Here is a 19,373-nt window from a genome sequence, read left to right as displayed (position 1 = left end):
TTGTTCTCTTTATCGTCGCTCTCTCTAGATACAGGAGTCACATGTTTAAATCCCCTGTTTGCCTTGAAGGTCATTTAATGGTTTCATTCTCTTTGTGTGTGTGTGTGTGTGTGTGTGTGTGTGTGTGTGTGTGTGTGTGTGTGTGTGTGTGTGTGTGTGTGTGTGTGTGTGTGAGAGAGAGAAGCACAACCTGGTGATTAAGAATTAGCCCCCTGGCCGTGATAAGGTCACTCTGTCGACTGGGGGATGCAGGCAGGACCTTTATGAGTCTGCCTGTGGTAAGGTGCTGGGTTCAGCCCAGTCTCCTCTGTTGTGGTCCTGTTGTGCTGATTTGCAGTGACATTCTCCTCTCTGGTCGTTTCAGAGCTCTACCTCGTTCTCTCCTTCTCCGGTCACCGCTGAAGGAAACCGTTCCCTTGTTATTCCTAACTTTCAGGAAGCGCGGCCTATTGTTCGTCAGGAATTAAGGGATGTGGGACAAGGGCGGCTGGAGCCGTGTGTGTGTGTGTGTGTGTGTGTGTGTGTGTGTGTGTGTGTGTGTGTGTGTCCAGACGAGGCGTTCACTTGCAGCCAGGTTTGTCTGCAGCGAGCATTCATGTTCACACCTACACTGAATGTGTAAAACCCAGTGTTTGCACATAGACTCGACCTTTTCCCATCTTAACATACAGGTCATGTCAGTTGTGTTGGTCCCCAGGGGTTCATCTCAGGCCGATGGGTTACAACTAAAGCTGTTTGTTGTCTGCGGGGACACGCGTGTAAAATGGGTCAGAGCATCAAAGCAGCCTGGGCCTAAACTTTGCTTTATCTGGGCCAGAGTGATTGATTAGAGAAGATGGTCTAAGAACTGAGAAGAAAGTCAAGCTCATACGTCACACACAATGTAGCAGGGACACGGTGATGAGCTTATTAGAGAAGACAGCCTGATCTAGAAGGGCTGCTTCAGCTTATGCGAGAAGAGTGAATAAGGAAGAGTAACGGAGGAGTAAATAACGGGCAAAGAGGAGGAGAGCGAGGGGTGACAGATAGAAAATGAAAAATGGGAAGAGATGGAGACAGCGGAGCGGAGATTGCAGGTGAACGTGACAAAGAAGGCAGTTGTTGGTGAAAAGGCGGAAATCAGATCAAATGAGAAGCTATGAGCTCTGACAAAGGGGAGAAGTATTGAACGTGGAGACGACACGGAGCAGAGCAGAGGACGGGGAAAACGAAACCGAAGAAGCCCCAGGAGATGAGAACGAGAAGAGAAAGGGGGGGGGGGGGAGAGAAGGGGAATTCTGCTGGCAGCGTTTCTGGGTCGATGGGAGCTTCGCTGGTACCGGTGGGACTGACTGAGGTCTGGGAGCAGCGTTACAGGACACACTATACACGACTGCTGCAACAATACAGCACATCCACAGTGACAGTAGCAAACAGATCAGGTTACACTCGTGTGCGTGTACAGCTACAATCACACATCGCTTACATTAAGGCGGAGCTGCTTCTCATTTAATGGCTCTTCATGTTGGTATTTTTCCCACCTTTAACCAAGAAATCAGATCCTCCCTTTTAAACAGTTTGACAGAATGACAGCTACTCGCGACTGCCCTGCTTGTGCGCGCTGGTGATTAGCGTGAGCCTCCTTCTACCGCCAATGTTTGTGTCGGGCCCAGAGACAACACAGAGGTAATTTCATGCCTCAGCAGCGGTAACATGAGTGTGTCTGCGATGCCCCCGTGGGCTGAGAACTGGAGAGTGGCCACTGATGGAGATGCAGCGAGGCGACTGGGGAGAAACAGCAGTGTAAACACAGACGAGGGGAGGAAAGGAGGCAAGCGCTAGGAGGTAGGAAAGGAGGAATGGGCGAAAGTCATTTACTCTTAGTCACACTTTAAAAGAGCAGTTTGATCGGTCGTCAGAATCAGACTAATGTGAACAACAATGGTGTCACCATGGCAACCATTTCCTGGTTATTTGATGGTGTTATATGCATATGTATCCACTAATGGACGAAGGCTTTAGGGACAGTGGAGAAAGAGGAGGGGGAACAAAAGCACAGCAGGTGGGTGGAGGTGGTCTGTGGAAGTAAATGAGCAGATAGATGATGGGGGGGGGGTCCTCCCACAGATTTAAAGGGTTTGCAGCCATTAAAGGCCGACCGGCGTGAGGATTATCTCACCTGTGAGGGACGGACTGGGATTTGCTGAAAGGTTGCACCCTGATCTCTGTGGGGCGCCGCCGTGTCTGGAGCGAACTTAGCTCTTAGCTCCTGAATTATACATGACTCCATTATACTCCTGCGGCCGCCGCCTCCGCTGTCGGAGAGTAATTACAACGCTGCTACAGTACGAGAGCAGCCACTTCCAAAGGAACTGTGCTGACTTTGGTCGAACTTACCAGCGTGGTACAAATAATCTAGATCGATTTCCACATAATAGGACTCATGATCATCAGCACAGGTGAAAAACAAACATTAGTTTCGCTAATCTATTAAAAGATATTGTACACGTTTAAGTGAAAACGCTGGACATCTTTAAGATTCCTGTCAGGTTTTTGACTGTTTGACTGAGCGTCTGCAGCTTCGTCTCCTTTGTTTCACGCTCTTCTGTACAGCACCTGAGCTCCAGCCTGCCTGTGTTATCACCGCCGGCTGGAGGCCAATCAATGAAGACATTTAAATGTTTTAAAAGGGGTAGAGTGGCTTTGAATCGAGTGGCTTCACACTTTGCTAAGTGAAAAGGCCGCACGCTCGAAGGAGCACCTGTGGTCCGGAGCCATGGCAACAAACACATTTCACACGCTCTAATTTACTGGCTTCATACGAGCTGAAGCTCTCAGTCAGGTGGAAATGTGTGTTCGCTGCTAAGAGCGTCACCTTGTCTTTGCAGTTTAATGAGACAACAGGGGTAGCAGTGATTCATGATGCCTGCGCTGTGTGCATGATGAATTAAGCGACGCGGATGCAGTGGTTCACCGGCGCTCCCTCGCACTCCTGGCAGCGCTAATGACATTACAGGTGCACGGCACTGAGCTGCGGAGACGAGTCCCTCTGTGTAATGTCACTGTGAACGCGAGAAAAGACAGTTGGGAGGAAACTTAAAGTTGGGATGAAGGAGAGACTGCAGCTCCCGCTGGAGAGCGTCTGAGCTCTGAAACATATGAAAGATAAATGAGATTTGTGTTTTGATGGTGGTGAGAGCCGGAGGCCAAACATTCCACCGAGGATCAAACCACTGGCTACTGGCTCACCAGTTTATTCTTTTTTACTCTAATATGTGATTGTCTGTGACAGTGAGGCTGCGTTTCTTGACTAAAGCTGCGAGAACTGTGCAAATTGTCCTTTACATCTAATGGTTTGATTGGTTTTTCCATATATGCCTCTCTGCATCCAGTCCCTCCCTCCGTCTTCCTGTCTCCTCCTCTCCTCCTCTCCTCCCGTCTCTCCGGCCGTGGCGTCATCGACGCGCGTCCGGCTCCTGCTGTGACGTGGAAGTGGAAACGTGGAGGACGGGTAGCTGGCGCCCCCCCCTTTACACTCCCCCTCCCACCGCTAGTCTGGCCGCGCCGCGCGGTTGCCGCGGCAACGTGCGATGTGCGCGTTGCCGTGGCTACCGGGGGCCGGTGTGATGTCCCGCGGCAGCGGTAACCCTGGGAAGACAGAGACAAGCTGTCCTGTAAACTGATGCAGGCGCACGTGTTGTGGATGATCGCTGTTGACGCATGTTACACTATTATATAACTGCTTTAAAGTATCTGCTCATAGTATTTTAGTGTCATGAGCATTATGTTATATAATCTACAGTTGCTCCATCGTCTCTGTTGTGAATATCTTTTGTCCAGGGATCAGTGGACATTACTTTCTTCTCCCATCCACTGAATTATGTAACTGGGTGCATGGACGGGAACAAAAGCTCTGGCTCTCGCTGCCCTCGCCGCTTTGTGCGCGCCGTTGTGACGGCCAGGCTTTGTGGAAGAGGCTGAGCGGCTGTGACAGTCTGCTCTGTTTGGATCAGGAAGGCGAGTCGACGTCCACGTGAACGCCGATACTTTCTCTGCACGCGAGGGACGTTCCTGAACATGTGTCAGGTTCGGTTTAAAGAGCAACTTTTTCCAGGACTGATGCTCATGAAAGTTTTTTTATTTTTTTTTATAATATTTTATCTCTAAGAGGCCGTGATAATTGAAGTGCAGTCTTAACCAGTCATCCAGCACAGACACAATCACTGGTGGGTAATGGTCTGAATGGAGATGTGGGTGTCTGGAGCTTGACTGTTTGGAGAAGAGGCTCTTTAACGTCATCACACACTCACTAAGTGGCTGGAATAGGGGGATTATTATGGGATGGTCTCTGTGGTCCAGCTGAAGAAACTGATTGTGTAACTGCCTGAAGAGAAACGTGTCCACAGAGATTTATTTTAATATAAATGAAACGTTAATACATCGAGGTTTGACTGTAAAAAGAAGACATTGTCCTGTTGTGTCCTGTTGTTGAGGTCAGTTTGCTGAAACTCTGTCCTCCACTCGTCTCCTCCATCAGGGTTCATCTGCTTCCCCTCGGCCTCTGTCCTCTGGGCAGTGCTCACGAGGCCTCGCTGTTATAGCGCCTAATAGATGGAGCAATAACGTTACTGCAGCGCAAGGCCAGGCCGTCGCCAGTTAAACGGTCGATATCCACACTGTCACGCGCCATTAACCTGCACTTCTGTGCAGCAAAGAAGCGCTTTCACCGAGACTCTACCTGCTGCTGGTGGTGACATGCTTCTTTGCCGGAAAGGTGATGATTAGAACAAACACGAAGGCACCTTCTGAAATACATTTTTTATATTTCCATTGTAATTGTCAACCTCTAAGTACTGTAGAATTCTGTGTCTGAGTGAAGCAGTGGTATTATAGTACTGAGCAGATTAGGAACAGAAGGACGTGATGGGGTTGGCCGTCACGTGTGGACCGGCCAGCTGGAGTCAGGATTTAGGAGCATTTGGTGGTAACTTCCCTCTGTGCGCTTTCTGGTGATTCCCATCAAACTTCTCAGAGGGCTCAGTGCAGTCAATTTGTGTTGCTACAGCCAAAACATAATGGCTGCGTCCTAGCTTTAATAGAACACTCCTCACTACTCCCACCCTGTGCTTTAGTCCTCCTGCTTTCCCTTTCTTCTAAAGAGGGGGATCGAGATGGAGAGAGACGAGAGAGCTAGAGATATCGGGCGAACTAGAGAGATACATCCCTCGATAAGCTCTCTCTTCCCTCCTCTCTCCTCTCTCTCTCTCCTCGTCAATCATCTAGCTCTCTCTCGCCAATCTTGGCTTCCTCTCTCTCTCTCTCTCCTCCGGTTGTAATTTATGCCCCTCTAAACTTTATTGTCCCGTGGGAAGAATGTGCTTCGCAGACAGTAACAGCCACATAGTAAAAACACAGCCGCACCACATGATGATCTTCTTGTTCATTAGGCCTGTTTATCTGTAATCAGGGACGTTGTCTGTTCTCAGCGCCCCCCCCCACACACACACACACACACACACACACAGACACCCCTGTAATAAATTCAGGCAGGCAGCAGGTCGATAAACTGGACAGTTTTAAAAGCATTAAGCTCATCCCTTAACTCAGAGGTAATATATGAGGACATTCATGCCTACCCTTGTTTGTTTGTGTTGAGTCTTCACATCAGGCCGCAGCAGCCTGTAATGGAGTTGGTTTATGTCAAACACGGCCACAGAAGGAAGTTGTTGGTTAAACTCTTGGAGTGATGTGAGTAAAATGAACTGAAGTCACATATCAGAGGAAGCAAAGAATGAAAGAACAAACAGGACAGAAACAGATGTGGCTTAGTTCACTATTAATTTTCATTCAGAAGCTGTACTGTTCAGTCTTCTATAAGATGACTTCTCACTGGGGACAAGGTCACGACACCTTCCTTCCCTCACAGACTTAGATTAAGTCTGAGAAGGAAACCTTTACGTCTGATGTTTGATATTTTTCTATTTTCTGTGTGAACTGTCAGACAGACCTGAAGGTCACCAGAGCCCTGACACGTCCATCAGAGTCAGGCTTTGTTCCCCTGTCTGGGAGATCAAACAGGCTGCTTCTATTCAAGGCACAAAGCATCTGGTTAGCTTTTACAAAACACAAAATGGTTTCCTGTGGGCCTCCACTGTGGCACAGGAAGTCCTGTACCCACTGCATGTATTCAGTGTAATTGTTTACCATGAGTGATTTATTGTGATCAACCTTTTCTTGTTAATGTTATAGCCTAATATGTGCAGCTTTCACTAAGACAAACTCTGTGACATAAGTGATGCGGTTCACATGCCAGTTACTGGGCGACCCACGCTCCCCTCCTCCGGGGGCTGGGAGTTCTCTGAGCCCGCTCACAATGACGGACACGTGTGTGACAGGTGTGAAACCACATATGACAAGCTGTCCTGACTAATTCAAGATGTGAAGCATGTATTTAGAGAAGGCAGGGGCCACGTGGAGGTCAGGCAGACATCTGTGTGCGTGTGTGTGTGTGTGTGTGTGTGTGTGTGAGTGTACATGTAAATGTATGAGCTTCTGAGCAGAAGTCAGGCAACCTTGCATACGTTTACATAATTTATGATTCAGTGGTGGCCCTTCTTTACTTCCTAAACCTTTTTTATTTGATTGGGTGAGCAACAATTTTTGCGAATCTGTCATTAGCTCATAAATAGAAAATTGCTCACTGATGATAAATAAACAAAACAATAAATAAAAAACAGTTTTATTATTTATTATTATTATTATTATTTATTTATTTCTAACTCCTGGTGGGGACTATAACATGACCCGTAAAGTGAGACAGAGAGACAACAGGAAGCAGGGAGGTGTGAGTGATGCTCTCTATTTATAGGATGAAACAGGGTGTTGTGTAAAGCTGGGACACACACACACACACACACACACACACACACACACACACACACACACACACACACACACACACACACACACACACACACACACACACACACACACACACACACACACACACACCAGATGGAGCTTGTGTGCTCTGATTCATCTGAACCACATATGGTTTCTCTATGGCTGCGGCCGCTGGCAGCGCTGCCTGCAAGTGAGAAAGGAAAACAAAAGTTTAACCAGTTTAACTAGAAATAAACACACGTGGAACAATTTAGACCGTCGTTCAGGAGACAAGACGAACAGATGCACAATGACTGTGAGACACTGGCGTTTATTCAGCGAATATTTTATTCACGCATCAAGGCTAAACTGATTCAAAGCAGAAAACACCATCACCAGTGTAGCTTTAATCCTTTATCAGCAACCAGACTTATGAGAGTGGAGATCTGTGTTCGTTTGTGGGAGTGGGACGAACATCCTCAAGTTTAAATGAGGAAGGAGCAACTTTTTGAATTATCAACTTCTCTCAGTTTATGGCAAAATGTAATTATTTAACTCACAAACCCATGAAATCTTGTTTGCTAAAATGATCCAGGGACTAGCGGAAATAAGAGCTTTACCAAATGTAGACATATTGAGCCGTAAATCATGTTTATTCTAGTTTCATGTTACATCATATTAGAATTACAACATATTATTTTCAAATATACACAGAGATATTGATTTTTGATGATTGAGAGAAGACAAGAACGAGCTGGAGGAAAAATGTGTGTAAATAAATGAACATACAGTGAACGCCTGCAGGAAGATTCTCATATTACTGTGTTATTATAATTAAACCTGTAGGTTTTTTATGAAGATGCTCAAATAGAGACAAAGCTTGTTTGTTTAGCCGTTGGTAGTAATGAACTGATTTGCATTTTAATCATTTTTTTACTGGACCTGCAAATGATTAATTCCTCAATTTCTTTTGTTGATCTGACCAGAACTTTGCTTGTGTCGTGTGTTCCTCAGCTATTCAGATAATCGTCTTCTTCTTTCCACCTTTTATCTCTCCACATCTGACTCTCAAGCCCTTCGTCCTTCCCTCCATCCCAGCCCTTCTCTCATGTATTTCTCCTGCATCCTTTCCTTCCTTCCTCTTTCTGCCTTTTCATTGATGTGATGCCAACGGGGTGCCATGGTGACAGAAGCCGTCGCCACGGTAACGTATAATGGCCTGTGGTTGTTGAACCGTTAGCTGGGAGGTGGGGGATATTAATGGATGCTGCTTCCCAGAGGTCAGAGAATCAAATATTAATTTCTGCTCTGGGCTCCTTTCTTGTCTATTGAAGTATTTTTGTTTCCCGCACCCACTTCTCCACTTCACCTGATTTATACAAACTAGGGTGTTACACTACTGTCACGTCTCCAGTACGTCTGGTTGTTTGGAGTGTACTTGCATTTCTCCAATAGCTGTTTCCGTCGTCAGCCTGCTCCGTTCTGAATGAGCCGCAGCCTTGAGACTGTCTGTTTCAATGGTCCAGCAAAACGAGCACTGCAGCAAACATCTGTGCGTGCTCAGACCGGCAGCGTCTGCTTTAGACGTGGATCCTCTAACTCTGTGGTTGGTGCCGATAACAGTGGAAGTCAGAGTCACAGCTCCTGTTGTCCTTGTGCTTTAAGATGCTTTTCGGACAAAATAAGTCCTTGAAGCATCCTTGGCTCTTATGCTCACTGTGGGTGTAAAGTTCATCCGCTTTAACAGTTAACCAAGCAAAATAACTGCTTCGTCAGGTTACAGTGAAAACAACCAGTAACATCAGCTGCACTCTGTTATGAACGGCTCACAGTAAGACCCTGAGGAGGGATGTGAGCCTGGGACAGGCATGTGGCGTGCGGCGTGAAGGTTTGATGTTAGCAGCACACAAACACACAACGCACAAACACGTGCCCTCAGTCTATTCTAGCAGATGTAGCTCTGTTCGGCTTCCAACATCCGCCGGGCACAAACACAGGCCTACGCAAGTCCTTGTGCGTGTAATTGATTGTGTACAACCTAAAACACACACACACACACACACACACACACACACACACACACACACACACACACACACACCTAACTTGTGTGTGAAGCGGCTGGAAGTGAGCAGCATCGTTCCCTTCTCCACTTCTCTCTTTCAGTGACGCTTCATCTTCACCTTTGTTTGCATATTTCCAAATGTGTGTGTGTGTGCGCATGTGCGTGTGTGTGTGTGCCAGTGGAGCCAAAATAAACAGAAGAGGAGCAGGAGCCTGGTTCTGGTCCAGCCCCTTGTTGTCGGAGGAGAGAGAAAGCGTAGACTGCTGGTGTGATGGAAGCAGCTCTAATGCTATGTTAATGTGATGCTAATTGTCCGTTAGCCGCGCTCATACATACAAGCGGATGTGAGCTGAATCCCCGTCGCGGTAAATCGCGTTAGCGTTCGCTTAAAGACACGCTGGCCTCTGATGGCGTTTGTGATCCTCGGCGCACAAAGCGGAGCTGCGCGTCTAAACCGTGGATTTGCATGTGAATGCGCACGGAATTAGCTGGTACAACTGGGCGCGATGCGAGCGCTGCAGTAGCGTGCGGCTCGTGACGCATGTGTTAGACTGAGCCTCAACAGGAACATCTCAAGGCCGAGAGTGCGAATAAAGCACAGGAAAGTGTGAAGTGTTGAATTCTTCATCGAGGGCAGTGGATGGAACATTATCCTATAAAACAATCAAACAAAAGCAGGCAAAGTGAGCTCTAAAATGCCTCCAGGCACTAATATAAAACTCTACAAGACGGTGCTGATGTAGTCGATACCAACAAATTGCCTTGTGAGACACAGAGTCGGTGTGATTTTCCCTTTTCGCTGACTTTCCTGTAGAAAGCACTCGATCGGTATCGCGGTGTCCGTCTCAGTCGGCCGAGGTCGTGACCTTCTCTCCTCCACAAACTGAGACGCCTCCGTCTTCCTTCCTCTCCTGTGTTGACGGCCGTCCATTCAAAAACACACTTTAAGCATAGAGCTGAACAGGGCTGTGTCTCCGTCCACTCGCTTCTTACTTCGTACTTCAATTCATCATCGATCCAAATCCTTTCGGGATTTCCCGCAAGCCGATTTTATTCCAGAGCTCCTGGATGCAGACAGTAACAAGCCATGTGCTGTTTATCTATTTATGACACCAGGGTGATGTTCCGTAAACCGCTTGATTTGTTGTAAGTTGTCTGAAGCGCACGTTGTCTGAGCATGTATTTGTGACCCTCAGTCGAGTCGGCTGTTTGTTCCCTCATCATGTTGTAACGTTTCCACAGAATGTGTGTTAAAGTGTCCAGCGTGTAGTAATGAGTGGAGAGAGACGCTTGCTCCAATGAGGTTTTTTTTTAGCTCAACTGGACGTTTCCTGGACATGGTTCAGGGCTGGAGCACTTAGATGTTGCTGTAGCTCAGGCTCATCCGTCTCTTCCATCCATCAGACTCTCAGACACACACACCCTGGTTACGCAACCGACTGTGTGCTGTGTAGGCTGTGTTCCAGTGTGTGTGTGTGTGTGTGTGTGACCCATGGCCACACTGGTCTGAGGCTCTGCTGCTGCATTCACTTCAGATAAATCCATTTCTATCCACAAAGCCTCGCTCGCTGCTTCCTAGTGAACCAATCTGATTCCTGTCCTCGGGAAGCTTTACAGATGACCCTCTGTGCCTTGGGCTGCTGTTTCCTTATGAATAACTCTTAATAATCTTTACATAAAATGTGCAGTTCAAAATGCAACGCGCCCAAACACAGGAAAACACTTTGTCATATTCTTCACTTTACCTGCAGTACTGTAGCACAAGATGTAAAAAATGGGAAAGAAGTTTTAAAAATTCCAGGTCCAGACTTATACGTTCTCGTCTGACCGTCCTCGTTTAGCCTCAGTGCTCTCACCCTCCCCCTTCACACCTCCACAGCTTTCATCATCGTCTCTTGGTGCGGTTGATCTCCGTCCTGCTGCGTAACCCGACTGAGGGGGGTTCACGCCGCCGCGCCCCTTCAGCTGTGACGGAGGAACGCCAGGAACGTCTTTCTCTCTGTCGTGACCTCCCCCTCATTCCCTCTCCGCTCTCACCGGTTTCCCTCTGCGCATCAATAGACTGTGAAGTAAAATACGATACATATCATGCAGCAAAACACGTCAACTTACCTGCGGCGTGAGTGTAGACGTGAGTTCGGAAACAGGAGAAGCAGATGTGTGTGCGTTTACATGATGAATAATGAACAATGAGCGTTACGTGTGTGCGTCAGCAGGGTGACAATAAAACAGAAGTGAAGACGAACTGGGCCCGTTGCTTTTCAGGGAATCTCACAGTGTTGCTGTTATTCGCAGATGCAGTTTGCTCTTCGATCCGTCAGCGGCTTAAGACTCAGAGCGGCGTTTAGCTTATGACTGGAGGCAACTGAGCAAAACGGGTCTGACGGATGACAGGCGTGTGTGAGCTGAGTCAGCATCCTTCTGTCCTGGCCCGGTTCAGTCCCAGGCAAATTCCATAGCAGGTGTGTTACTAATGATGGGGTTCTGCTCTTGGAGAAACAGGGAGCAGGTGATCAACTACCAGCAAAGACAGTGAAGTGAAGAGAGTTCAGGAGCTTCTTTCTTTCCTCTTCCTGGAAACTGGACACGTATCCCTCACACTTACTGTATGATGAAAGGTGCAGCATTCAGTGTCAGATTCTACCCTGATTAATTTCCAACATTCTCCATCAGCGCCGCTCAGCTGAAACCTCAATCCGACAGTTTCCGACATCTGTTCGACCTCCAACCAGAATCAATGTTCCCATTATCAAACAGGCTTATTGATGAGTGGGTTCAGAGCCATTAATGGACTGTTTGCACCCTGATAAACTGATGAAGAGAGAGGAAGTTGGGGAGAGCGAGGGAGAGGAAGGAGGTCAGGACAGAGCGAGGTGCTGATGCTGCAGCCTTCCTCCACCTGGTTAGAGATGACGTAGGAAATCCTCTGAGCTTGTCAGGGACATCATTTTAGCAATTTGTGTCAAACACGTTGGGACACTTAAAAAAGTAGCCCGTCCTCCATTCTCACCTCTCGTCTTATTTATTTTATTTTGCTGTCGGTGGTTTCTTGCAGAGAGAGCGGCTTGTTTCCATGGAAACAGGCTGGGCCAGATAACTGCTTGCACTGCGTCTGTCGTGTGTGTGTGTGTGTGTGTGTGTGTGTGTGTGTGTGTGTGTGTGTGTGTGTGTGCAGCATTGGCTTTGGCAATAAAGTGAAGGAAGGATGATGATTTACGGGAGCCTAATGTACTGAGGGATGAACAGCGTCGGGTGTAATATGCGAGTGAGCGAGGCAGTCGCTCGCTATGCAACGCCAGCGTTTTGTTATTCTATTCCTTATGACCATGATGTGGCCCAGGATGTCTTTGTTTTCCTTTCTCTGTTGCTTTTCTCCTTGTCTTCCATCTTATCTGAGCTGATTAAACCTTTCCCACCATGGGAGTGATCAGCGTTACCATAGCAATGACATCTGGAGCAGAACAGAGAGGGGGAGGAGCTGCAGTATTTAGTGTAAGACATAGAGACAACTCCTACTACACCTTGTTTATTGCTCCTGACACAGAAAAAAGACAAGACAACTTGTCTTTTTTATGTATTTCTTACCTGTTCATTTTGCAGAAGGACTGCTGTTCCAGTAAGGCGTTTCTCATCTCGTGCCTCTCCTCTGTGGCCTTTGCTGTGACCCTGCGGGTGTGGGTGGGGGGGGTTGTTTTTCTTCGCCTGGTTACTCGGACCTTCAGGTACAAGTGTCACATCTCCTTAACGCTCGGCTCGTGCCTCTGTTGCAGAACTGCCTGAAGAAAAGAGGAGCCCGAACCAACAACAAGCCCGACAAGAAGCCGGGTCCACAGGTAGAGCACCGCACTCTCATCCCCCAACAGTGGAGACCCTAAAGTCCCCGAAGGGTTATCGTTTCATTCCAACACAGTTTGTTCAGTTGAGTGTTTTTGTGTAAGTATTTTCTGTCCTTTCATTCATTTACTTGGGACAAGAACCAACATGAACACATTATCGAGCAGCCACTTAACACCAGAGCAGCCCCTCTCTTCCTTTAACGCCTCCCATTAATTGAATTTCACAAACAGAGGGTTTTTCTTTTTTGTGTGGGGGGAGACATGAAATAATCATCATCATCATCATCATCATCATCATCATCATCATCTGTGCTTGTCTCCATCTCCCATCTCCTTATAGCTGCTACTATCGGTTTGAATCAGGCCTAGTCCCACTTTACATTTCTACATTTTACATGCCTCAGGTTCATGTAAAAAGGCAACATTCTAGGTTTTAGGATGAGAAAGCTGCAGGACTAGAAGGTGACGGCAGTAAGTCTCAACACGAGCCTTCCTCTCTAGACCACAGGCCATAAATGGCTGTAAATTCGCCTCGCTTAATGTGGTTGGAAACGCTCCACGGGCTGTAAAACACTTAGCTGCTTCTGAGGAATAGCTGCACAGGATCGCATCAGGTCAGCACCACATACACCTGACTTTGTTTCGGGCAAAGTTGTACATTATTTATCACATTTTAAAAACACTAGACAACTTTAAGCAATGCCCAGCTCCGCTCACTGCTACGTTTACACTGGCCTCTGTGCAGTCATGACACCTATAGTTCACGGCAGATCACAGTACTATCACACTGCTTCCACTGCATCTATCATATGGCATAGTAGTAGTTTAGTGATGTTTATTTGTGTAGTTCACATACAGACTCTGACTCTAGTCAGACTCTGTAATTTCTTCCCCTCTGACCTGGTAAATCTTCATTTCAGCTTGTGGACGATGTCTGAGGCAAACCGCAAATGAGCGAGTCTGCTGGAGTCTCTGCTCCTCTTGTTTTTGTTGAAGCCTTTTGAGGAATAAAAGTAGCCGGAGTCTGACCTCAGTGTTTGGTAGCTTAAAGCCACAACTTTCTCAAATAGGTCTTTGTCTTATTCTTTATTTGAAGGCAGAATAAAAAGCCATTTCACCCCAGTTCAGTAGTGTATTTTGGCTTCTGTGTAGCAGACAGCACTTATTTAGTTCAGGCCTTTAATGTTGTTGGTCTGGATGGATTTAAAGTTGAACATTGCACGAGTAGCAACTTGGTGTACGAGGTGGTTTGAGTGGTCAGCGGTCTCGTTAAATGTGTCCATACATTTATTTATTTCCCATCTCTGTCAAAATCTTTATGCGTGAGTTCCAGCGTACAGCGTCAATCATATCTGTCATTTGAGCAAACTTCAATAATAAATCTCCCCCAAAGCAGCACGTGCCGGGTCGGTGATCACTGTTCGCTCTGTGCCGTCACTTTAGGAGGACAGTTCAGACCTGAAGTGTCAGCTCCACTTTGCCAAAGAGGAATCAGCCCTGATGTGCAAGAAGCTGACCAAGCTGGTGAAGGACAGCGAGGCCATGAAGGAGGAGCTGGCCAAGTACCGGTCGCTGTACGGAGACGTAGACGCCTCGCTCACTGTGGACGAGGTGAGGGAGGGTGACCCGCGTGTTCACTGTGCAGCCTGTTTGTATAGTGAACAAAGAACCAGCTCAGTCATATGACCCCCCCCCCCCCCCCCCCCCCCCCCCCCCCCAGGTTGCCGACTCCCCCCACACACGCGAGGCGGAGATCAGAGTTCACCTGAAGCTGGTGGAGGAGGAGGCCAACCTGCTCAGTCGGCGCATTGTGGAGCTGGAGGTGGAGAACAGGGGCCTCCGATGTGAGATGGATGAAATGAAGGGGCCACAGGGTGGGTTTTAAACTCCTACAGGTCCTCGTGCACGTTCTCTTAGTGTGTGGTGCTTGTTTTATTTTCTTAAACCTCTGTCCGTAGACTGCAACCACGAGCTCAGCGGTGTGGGCGGTGGCCTGGGGGCCGGGGGGTCCGCGGCGCCCAGCGGAGCCGCGTCATCAGAAACCGTCATGGAGCTGCAGCGGCACCTCCAGTTCGTGGAGGAGGAAGCGGAGCTGCTGAGGCGGTCGCTCATCGAGCTGGAGGAGCAGAACAAGCTGCTGATGAACGAGATCAACCGCTACAAGTCCGAGCTCCCGCCGCCGCCGTCCGGCTCGCTGGCGTCGCTGGCCGACGAGCTGCTCGCCGACGGCTCGGTCCACTCGGCGCAGGAAGGGGCGGTGCTGATCAGCACGGACGCGCCCGCCCCGGAGGAGGAGCTCCGGCTGGCCCGGCTCCAGGTCGGGGAGCTGAGCGGGAAGGTGAAGAAGCTGCAGTACGAGAACCGGGTGCTGCTGTCCAACCTGCAGCGCTGCGACCTGGCCCAGTACCACGGCCCGGCCTCCTCGCCCTCGCCGTCCTCGCCGCGGCTGGCTCTGGAGACCGACGCGGAGGCCGGGGACTCCGCCGAGTGCCTCCCGAACAGGTACGCGGACGCTTCCAATTCATTCGGTCGGAGGACGCGCAGGCGATGAGGTGCTTCAGGGTTCTGTGTTGTCCCGGCAGCCCGCTCCACCTTCGACAGCCGGTGGGAAGCGAGAGCGACGCCCCGGAGGTCAAGGAGCGGAAAACGAAGATGGAGGACAGCGCCGGCGGAGCGGCGCCTCTGCCCCAGTGCCTGGGGCAGAAGGACCATGATGCCTTGCTGGCCATGAGGGACCAGGCTCGCTTGGTTTCCACAGCCATTCAGCTCCTGACCTCCCCCGAGTCCAACTGCCTCACCTCCTCCCCTTCCCCATCGCTGTACCACAAGGTCTGCAGCAATGACGCAGCAGAGCCGTGCGACCTGGAGAAACCTCACAGCCAGGTACCTGTGAACGCACATATAACTATAGTGCAGCACATACATAAGAAGCTACGTGACCGAGCCCTTTGTCTTCAGATTTCAGAGCTGTCCGACCTGGCGGATCGGCCGCTGGTTGGTGCTCTGACCAGCAGGCTTCAGGCTCTGCACACCCAGCTGCAGGCTTTCGTGGAGCGCGTGGACAGTGTGGGTAGAGGCCGAAGCGGCGCCAGGGAACCTCGGGCTGACGGAGAGGCCTCTTCGCCTTCCCTCCGCTCTGCAGGCGGCCAGGACAGACTGAAGGCCGCCGAGGAGAAGGTAAACGGCAGCGCACACGCTCCTCTTCCTCACCCCCGTCACTCCTTTTCTTTCATTGATTTTCAGCTTTTATTTTGTTGAGCTTATACTTCCTGTCACTAGCTTTCTGCTCTCCAGCTGTGTCTGTGTTTCGGCGCTGACCCATTAGCTTGGCTGGCCCGCGTGCGATCCCAATTGAACACGCTTCGGTTTCCCCTCACAGTGAAGGGTGGATTTGCACGGCATGCTCAAATCTGACGCGCGACGATCTGAGCCACACGCTTGTCTGTCCTGCTGTCAGCGCATCGACAGTCCTAAAAACGAGGCTTCTGCTCTAAAGGGCATTGTCAGAAGTCAGATTTGAGATGCCAGTGTGGATCCTTCCACAGAATGCCTCCCATGTCCTCTGCATGCGGTCAAATTGCCTCCTAACCTGGCAGAGATGCTGCTTTAGGCCTCAAATGGAGACTGTTTGTTGCACGGACATAGTGAGGTTATTAATGTATGTATTTTCATTTTAAAGCAATTCCACATATGTTAAATTCTAGCTTATCATCCATTGCAGTCAAGCAATGCGATCCATTAATACTCCCTCCAATTTACTAGTATTTATATCCACATGTTTTCAGTTGAATTCTATAGTCACATTTGGATCTATGTATTTTAGCCTCTCTTCAGTGGTTAAGACCTCAGTTCTCAGTACTACACCACAGTATAGACAAGACAAAGCCACTTAAAGGGGGAATGAGTCTCAAACAGTCTGAGTCTGAAAACTTAAACCAGATTTCATGTCTGTCGTTTATGAGCAAGGAACATGTAAGAAAACCTACAGAAATGTTTCCCTCAGATCGGAGAGGAGCGGCAGAGCCTGGATAGATTTCCAGTCACACTTCATAAATCACAATTTTCTGTTTGAGACGCTCCGCTGGGAAATTCTTAGGTTATGACTGATTGTCAGTGATTTATGATCGATTGTATCAATTGTATTTCAAGTGTAGACTGGTCTGTATACAATTCAATATAGGTCCCAGCAAAGCTTTCTGCAGTCAGACTCCACTGCCTTTTTCTCCTAAGAGACAAAATCAGAGAAGAAGCTCATTTCTTTGCTCAATGGGATTATTTTTTAGTAACACTAATTGTTTATTGAGACAAACAAATTTAGTGTTTTTACTGTTTTTAAAGGAGTTCTTTTGCTTTTGTGTGTTTTTGATCCCCATCAAATCTAATTTGACTGTTTGGAAGAAGCTGTGAACACATTATACACTTTTAATTGAGTGAAATTCAATGTTTAGACTCCATTAGAGGCCAATTCTGAGTCCCAACACCCCTCCGATCTCTCTTCCCCTTTCCGTCCCCTCTCTCCTTCCTCCTTCCCTCCTTCCCTCCTTCCCTCTGCTCGGGCACCATAACCGTCGACTTCTGCGCCTCACCTGCATCCTCCCAATGAAACCTCCCCTCGTCCACCCCTCACGCCTCCTCATCTTGACCGTGTCCCTCACTGCTTCTCCACGTATCCTGCCTGTGTCTGCTTCCTTTCTTTCCTCATCTCCTTCGGATCTTTGCACTCTTTCTCTGACATTCCATCCTAACCGCCTTACTCCTTCTCTTGCCTTCCTGTTCGTCTTATCTCTCCTCCTTCCCTCCCTCGACCCCCCCCCCTCAGCCGTTCATTCTGCCCTCCATTCTCCTGTTCTTTCTTTTCTCCACTCTCTCATTCTCCTCTCTGACCAAGCTCTTCTTCCTCTACATCCTTTTCTTTGTCTTGTGAGATACATAAATCATTTTCATTTTCCATTTTTCTGAATGTTGTCTCATAAATGGACACCATCATGGTTGTATTGGTTTTCTTATTGTTGTGTTTGTTTTGTATTCTTCCTACATTTACTCCTTTTTTGTTCCACAACTTCTTCTCCTTCGTCTCTCCCTCTGTCCTCTATTTGTTTTGTTTGTTTGGTTTTGTTTTTTATTTGGTTTGGTTGATTTTTCTTCATTAACTTGCCCATGCATGCACACAGCAGCCTGATTCTAGGGACCAATCAGAGCCAGAGGTGAAGGGTCAAACCGAGGAAAACACTGACACGGTGCAAAAGCAGGAAATTACTCCACTGGAACTGGACGAGAAGGAGACAGATGAGGCTCTGGTGAGTTTCCTCAAATCGCCATCATTCACATGGTGACAGGCACAAAATACAAACTAGAAAAACTGGGATGACAGCACAAACCATTTTTCATCTGCAACATGACATGAAGCTAGTAGCACGAATGGCTGCTTGCATAAGGAAAGGATCACTGGTAGTGGTGATAGACAGCTATTTATCTTCATCCATCTCTTCCTGTGCACACACACATAGACATCATTGCTAAAGTCAGTTGAAGGCTTCCTTCCTACACACACACACACACACACACACACACACACACACACACACACACGCGCACACACACACACACACACACACACACACACACACACACACACACACACACACACACACACACATACAGCCTGTTACTGATGGTGGTAGATAAACAAACGGTGACTTCACAGTCAGCTGTGTGACTGACCCGCAGAAAGGACCTTTGTTTGGCTGACTATTGGTGACATGTCTCCATGGTAACCAGGGTTGTGTGAGCCTGAATAAAGAGGGGGGAGACTCTAGATTAGATCTAGAAAGAATGATATCTAACCATAAGTCAAATATTACTGATGCGTTTGTAGCTGAGATGAGTAGAAATAGTACTGACACAGCTAGACAGTTTAGACAGAGACAGACAAGCATGGGCTTAAAAATAAGCTCCATCTAATAATTTACTACATTTGTAATATATTTGGCATGAATTCCAACTTGAGTTCCATTTTTTGGACAGAACCGGAACGCTCAGCTGCCCGTGTAGCTGCGTGTCACACTGTATCATATATCTGGCTGCCAGTGGATGCTGTGATGCTGTGAGCGCCCTGGGTGAGGGCCAGTGCAGGGCACAGCCCAGTGAAGGGTGGAAGGGGACGTTAATGGTACAGGGGTGGATCGATGGGTTGCACTCAGTCAGCAGCCAAATGGGGCATGACCAGGGGCATGGGATGAGGTGGTGTTGGGGGGGTCATGCAGTGCTGCTGTTTATATCCCCACTCTCTGCAGCCCTCATCTGCATTCACTTTATTTACATTTTGCCTACCAATGTATTTATCTACACTTGTCTTCTACCTGTCTTTCCCCCCTCCAACGTTTTGCATCTCATCATCTCAAATCCATCGTTCTCTTCTCCAGCCCAACCAGATCCATTTGTCTGAAACAGAAGAGTTTGCTCAAGAGGAGAAACACACTCAGAAAAAAAAAATCCCTCTCAAACTCACCCAGGTCAGTTTGCAGCGCGATCACCTCCATCACCCACAGTCACAGACGTGAACAAACATCCCTGACCTTCGGCCCCTGTGCTCCTTCCCCTCCGTCTCTAAT

At 48.3% G+C, this 19,373-nt stretch overlaps 1 protein-coding gene across 2 annotated transcripts in view; it reads left to right on the top strand.

The window, feature by feature from the left end:
- Nucleotides 1–19,373, top strand: part of soga1 (suppressor of glucose, autophagy associated 1) — a 40,597-nt gene that overhangs the window by 11,775 nt on the left and 9,449 nt on the right. Inside the window, exons 5-12 of one of the 2 annotated variants that reach the window (XM_029157172.3) lie at nucleotides 12,697–12,759; nucleotides 14,206–14,373; nucleotides 14,483–14,636; nucleotides 14,721–15,264; nucleotides 15,345–15,645; nucleotides 15,721–15,939; nucleotides 17,937–18,059; nucleotides 19,185–19,274. In XM_029157172.3, coding sequence (XP_029013005.1) covers nucleotides 12,697–12,759; nucleotides 14,206–14,373; nucleotides 14,483–14,636; nucleotides 14,721–15,264; nucleotides 15,345–15,645; nucleotides 15,721–15,939; nucleotides 17,937–18,059; nucleotides 19,185–19,274 — 1,662 coding nt within the window. Of the gene's footprint in view, nucleotides 1–12,696; nucleotides 12,760–14,205; nucleotides 14,374–14,482; nucleotides 14,637–14,720; nucleotides 15,265–15,344; nucleotides 15,646–15,720; nucleotides 15,940–17,933; nucleotides 18,060–19,184; nucleotides 19,275–19,373 lie in introns of both variants that reach the window. The other variant, XM_029157171.3, reaches the window with a different exon arrangement.

The sequence above is a fragment of the Betta splendens genome, chromosome 7, assembly GCF_900634795.4.
Source record: "Betta splendens chromosome 7, fBetSpl5.4, whole genome shotgun sequence".
Lineage (NCBI taxonomy): Eukaryota > Metazoa > Chordata > Actinopteri > Anabantiformes > Osphronemidae > Betta > Betta splendens.
Note: the sequence above shows the minus strand (reverse complement) of the source record. Positions and strands in the feature narration are given on the sequence as shown.